Raw genomic sequence first — 6,000 nt, 5'->3', positions numbered from 1 at the left:
TGTCATTAAGTAAGGTTTTAGAAAAGAGTAATCATGATAGTTCATATCAATTAAAGGATTATATGGATGAATTGACCGATCAATTCTATTATTTACATGATATATTTAATTTGGGATTCGAATCTATGAATATAGTGTTGGCAGAACAATTTATACAATATTTAATTTATCCAGTATTCATTGGTAGTTTAATTGACCCATTGAAAAATCCAGATTTAGAGGATAGAATAACACCAACATTAGCATTATATCTATTGGCTCATGTTTTTAATATATTTTCATTCAAGCCTTTATTGGACACGATTTCAAGTGCCCTACTTACAGCCACTCAGAGTCAAGCTCAACTATTTACAAGTGCCACAACTGCACCGCCACCATTATCAACTATAGCTTCAAATCGTAGACATTATAATAGTTTTAGAAGGTTCTCTTCATTTCCAAATTTAGAATCTTTGGAAGCAATGAAAAACGATGGTATCACTAGCATTTCAGATACTGATGGTCGTATTGGTGCAAGTGGTCGTCTATTAAATAATACGAGTACCGATGAAGATTCACCACCAAATAGTGGTTTTAAACCATCGAATTCAGTACAATCTACTTCATCCTCACCTTCAACTCCAAAGAAATATCAACAACAATTCTCTAGATTATTTGGTTCCTCTAGAAAACCTTTACCAACTACCCCATCTTCATCACCAAAACCTTCAACCACAAGTTCTATTACTACTTCAACCACTACAACTACTCCAACCACTACTATCACTACAACTACAACAACAACTACTACAACAATTACACCATCAAGTTCGCCATCAAAACAAAACTTATCAAGTTCAATTGAAAGTACAAATAGTTTAAATAATAATAATAATAACAATAATAATAATACCACTGCCAATAATGATAATTTGGAATCAACTCAACCAAAAGAAGATAATTTACCAACAATAACAGTATTAAATTTAAATTCACCAAATGAAAATTCTACTAAAGATGATAATAATAATAATAATAATAATAATAATAATAATAATAATAATAATAATAATAATAATAATAATACAACACCAACACCATCAACACCAACTAGAAAGAGATTTAAATTTAATAGGAATGAGTTTAAAGAATCTTTATTACATTTAATAGGTAGTGATAGAGAAACATTTGGTATTGTAATTATGTTATACTCATTTTTAAAGAATCAACATATTGATAAAAGAATTTTAGAGAAAGGAGGTATGTTACCATACCGTTTAGCATTATTAGAAGGTTTATTATCACCAGAAACAAATAATAATAATAGTAATAATAATCACCACCATCACCATCATCACCACCATCATCATTCAAAAACAACAGTAACAAGTCCAAATAATCAACAGCAACAACAACAGGTTAGCCATAGTACTGGTGGTATTAAAGGACAAAAGAATAGTAAAATGTCAGCATCATTACCAATCAATATTGGACATAATAGATCTAGATCGGAATCACATGCAAAATCATTACTTTTCAATCCAAACCTATATGATACTGTAACCCTTGAAGAACGTTCATTATTTAAAACACCATCACCTGGCTCATCATCATTATTTGGTGAGTTGGAGATTGAAACAAATAAAACTGATGAAGGTGGTGATGAAAAAGATGAATATGATGATGGAGATGATGAATCATCTGTAAACATTAGAATTAAATCATCAAAACATAATAGTATAAATAGTAGTGTTGATAGTACTATTGATTTAAGTAAAAATAACAATAATAATAATAATAATAATAACAATAATGAAAATAATAATAATGATAATAATAATGAAAATAATAATGTAAATAATAATAATAATATAAATAATAATAATAATGAAGAATCAGAAGAAGAAGAATTTGTACCAGTACCAGAATCAAGTCAAAAAGATTTTACAAGAAGATTAATTAATGCATTATTTATGGTATTAGTTAATAGTAATCAATTTAGATTGGTTACATTACAAATGACATTATTGATATTGAAAGAATTAGTTTATTCATCAGATTCCTCATCAAAGTTAACAGAGACACAAGCATTACTTTTGGAGCAAGCATATATTACAGTTACAGATAATTTAAAGGAATGTTTAAGTGGTCCGTTGTCAGAGGTGTTTTTAGAAATTTTCGAAGAGGAGTTAAGATCGTATAAACAAATCATTTTCGAAAGTTTAATGGAGGATGTTTCATTGATTTTACCAATACCACAGAAACCAGTTAGTAGATTATCATTATCTCATCGTTTACCATCGGGTGAGTTGGAAAGAACTCAAAAAGCAGTTCAACAATTTTTGGTTTTACGTGAGCTTAAATTCACTCTCCTTAGAAAGAAAGATACAATGTTGCCATTGAAACAACCACCAACTCCAATGGTGAAAGAGAAATATTTATTCAATTTAGAAACTGGCGTTGTAGAGAGCAGTTATGATATCATCGAGTATCACCACTTTGAGAAGGTTTCAGGTCCAACTCCACCACCACCATCTGGCACACCAAGAAAGAGGTTTACACACTATGGTGTTTTATTTCATAATTTATTATTGGCTGTTGATCCACCACCTTCAATATCATCGTCATCGTCATCATCAGCATCAACAAGTGGTAGTGGTACACCAAATTCAAGCATTGGCGGTACTGGTGGTGGTGGAGGTGGTGGTATGGGTAGCGGCACTGGTGGTACAAGTAGTCCAAATCCATCCAACATAATTGGTGGAACCAACAACAAAGGTATTTATGGTACAATTGTTCATATCGCACCTTTACAAAGATTGGAGATTGAAACATCACATCGTGATCCATCAATTTTACGTGTTACCTCTCATCCAACCACTTGGAATGTTGAAATGGTATTCGACGATTCAACTCAATGTTCAAAGGCAAAACAAATGTTGGAAAGAGTTCGTGATGATGTTAGAGCAACTAAAATGCGTCAAATCTATGCATTGTTGGGTGAAAAGGATCCAGATGATGATTCTGTACCACCTCAATTAAACTATGGTAATATGGTTGAAAGAAATCCAACCAATAGTGATCATGATAGTAATACAACACTAAATAATGAACATAATCTATTAAGTAGTAATAATAATGGTGAATTTTCAACTTCAATGTCAAATACACCACCATCAAGAGTAATAACTCCAATTGATACATCAAATTCTCATCCATTAGCAAATATTTTAGGTAGTGATGATAATATTAGTTTTGTAAATAATAATAATAATAATAGTAATAATAATAATACCAAAAAAACTACATCAACAGTTAATACACCAATTTCAACACCACATAAATTAAAGAAAGGTAATAGAGGTTCTTCTTCAAATTCTTCATTAAATGATTCAATTTTACCAACACTTGAAGATCATCTTAGAAAAACTGTTAGTCCAAAAGTTGATATGTTTAATACTTCATTTTTTGATGATACTTTAGATTTAAAAGAATTAATATCTACTGATGAATTAAATAATGGAAACAATAATAATAATAATGAAGATAATAATGAAAATCCATTTTCAAATATTAAAAGAAATTCAAATGAAGTTAAAGTTGGCCAACCAGTACAACAAGAAATTGAAAAAGAAAAAGAAAAAGAAAATATTATTGGTGAAGATGTTGAAAAAGAAACTTCAATTGAACAAAAAGAAATAAAAAAAGATGAAAATGACAACAACAATATAGTTGAAAAAGAAGAAGAAGAAATTAAAGATGATAATATAAAAGAAGAAATAAAACAAGATGATAGTAATAATAAAGAAATTAATAATGATAATAGTACTACTAATAATAAAGAAGACGAAGAAGAAGAAATTAAAAAAGATAATAAGGATGAAGAAAATATTGTTAATATAGAACATATAAATGAAAAAGAAGTACAAGAACAACAAACCGAAGAACAAGTCGAAGAAATTATAAAAGAATCTGTTGATATTAAAGTAGAATCAGATAATAATTAATAAATATATTATATAATTTTTTTTTTCTTTTTTTTTTTATAAAAACATATATGTATATTTAAAAATTTTCTTTTATTTCTTTTATTTATTTAAGTAATTAATTTATTCATCTTGATTATTATTATTATCATCATCATCATTTGATTTATTTTGAGAAGCTCCACGAGTACTTGGTTTTTTATTTAATAATTTCTTCTTTTCTTTAATAGTTTTACCTTTCTTTGGATTTTCTTTAGTTGGGAAAATTCTAATTTCACGTTTACCAAATTGAATTGATTTTTGAGCGATAGCGGTTGAAGCAGTTTCATCAGTGGAGAAATTAACGTAACCAAAACCTTTACCAATATTTGTATGTGAGTCTCTAATGATACGTACACTAACTACATCGCCAAATGTTTTATCGAAAATTAAAAATAGTTCCTCTTCTTCAGTTTCGTATGGAATGTTACCAATGAAGATTGTCTTGGCATCTGATGCTTTGGTTGGCTTATGATCGGCCATGTCAACACGTAAATGTTTACCAAATGCTTCTTTTCCATTCATTTGTTTTGCTGCTTTTTTGGCATCAGCGATTTGTTTGAAAACAATGTATGCATTGCAAGTCTCACGTTTTTCATGAAATTCTTTCTTAATGAATGTCTCTTTACGATTACCATCGATGCTTGATAATGGAATTGAACGGAAACGAATGGACTCGATTTGACCAAATGGTTTAAATAATTGTTTTAGTTCATTGTCTTTTGCATGATTTAAATTAATATTTGATACGAAAACTGTACGTGGGTTTTGCTCTTCACGTATTTTTTTACTATCCATTTTTAATTTTTGTTTGGTTTTTTCATCTTTTCTTGAAAATTCGTCTGGATTTAATTCTTTCATCTCTTTTAATACATCATCAATCTTTTCATTAATTTCTGTAACATTTGGTTCTGAATATTGATTATCACTTGAAAATGCTTTTAATAATGATGTTTTATTTGATTTTTCAGTTTTTTTAATTGTTGTTGCTGCTGATGCTGTGGTAGTAGTTTTTTCATTATTTTCTTGTTTAGTATTAGTTGATTCTGATTTTTTTAATGAATCAAAAATTGAAAATGGTTTTTGTGGTTGAGTTGTTTCTTTAGTTGTAGTTGTAGTAGTGGTGGTTGGTGTTGATGTTGGTTCTGATTTTTGTTTTTTGGCTTGTGGTTGTTGTTGTTGTTTTGGTTTTGTATTTTCTGTAGTTTTAGTATTTTCTGAAGTTTTATTATTTTTATTAGTTTTATCTGTATTGGTAGTGGTGGTGGCGGTGGTTGGCTTTTCAGTTTGCTTTTTATTTTCTGGTGTAGTTTTTATGGTATTTGTTGTAGTTGTAGTTTTTGGTTTTTCTGTTTGTGATTTTTTATTATCGGTGGTGGTTGGTTTTTCAATTTGCTTTTTATTTTCTGGTGTAGCTTTTGTGGTAACAGTTTTTTCTACTTTTGGTTCAGGTTCTTTTCTTTTTTTATTATTTGTATCTTTATTTGGGGTAGTTTTTGAAACTACAGATTTTTCTACTTTTCCTACCATCTTTTTATTTGTATAAATACTTTCGTTTTTTTTTTTTTTTTTTTTTTTTTTTTTTTTTCAAAATTTTTTTTTTTTATTTTTTTTATTTTTATATTTATTTTTATTTTTATTTTATTTTTTTTTTTTTTTTCGTTTTTCAACGCGGACAAAAAAACAAAAATAATTGAAAAAAAAAAAAAAATTAATTAAATCTTGATTATTTGATTTGACACACTAATTCATTATTTGATATAATTTATTATTATTTCATTATTATTTTATTTTATTTTATTTTATTTTATTTTTTTATAAATAAATAATATTTAAATTTATCATTTTTCCTTTTAAAATTTTTTTTTTATTTTATTTTAACGATTGAATTCCTTATGCTGTGATATAAAGATTATTTCTAACGACATTATACTTTTCCAAAGTGACGTCGCATGTGACGAATCCTGTTCAGTGGTTGATTCTTCTTGATAATATA

At 27.7% G+C, this 6,000-nt stretch overlaps 2 protein-coding genes across 2 annotated transcripts in view; one reads left to right on the top strand and one right to left on the bottom strand.

Moving 5' to 3' along the window:
- DDB_G0289943 (armadillo-like helical domain-containing protein) overlaps nucleotides 1-3,986 on the top strand; it is a gene marked incomplete at both ends in the record, with an annotated part of 4,926 nt that extends 940 nt beyond the window's left edge. The window contains one exon of the mRNA XM_630906.1: nucleotides 1-3,986. This exon is cut by the window's left edge and continues 90 nt beyond it. Within this exon, the coding sequence (XP_635998.1) occupies nucleotides 1-3,986 (3,986 nt within the window).
- A 102-nt stretch (nucleotides 3,987-4,088) lies between these two features.
- DDB_G0289941 (hypothetical protein) lies at nucleotides 4,089-5,534 on the bottom strand (the record flags this gene model as incomplete). Its single annotated transcript, XM_630905.1, has 1 exon — nucleotides 4,089-5,534. One exon carries the CDS (start codon nucleotides 5,532-5,534, stop codon nucleotides 4,089-4,091), a length of 1,446 nt encoding a protein of 481 aa, XP_635997.1.
- Nucleotides 5,535-6,000: the final 466 nt, after the last annotated feature.

The sequence above is a fragment of the Dictyostelium discoideum genome (genome assembly GCF_000004695.1).
Source record: "Dictyostelium discoideum AX4 chromosome 5 chromosome, whole genome shotgun sequence".
NCBI lineage: Eukaryota > Evosea > Eumycetozoa > Dictyosteliales > Dictyosteliaceae > Dictyostelium > Dictyostelium discoideum.
Note: the sequence above shows the minus strand (reverse complement) of the source record. Positions and strands in the feature narration are given on the sequence as shown.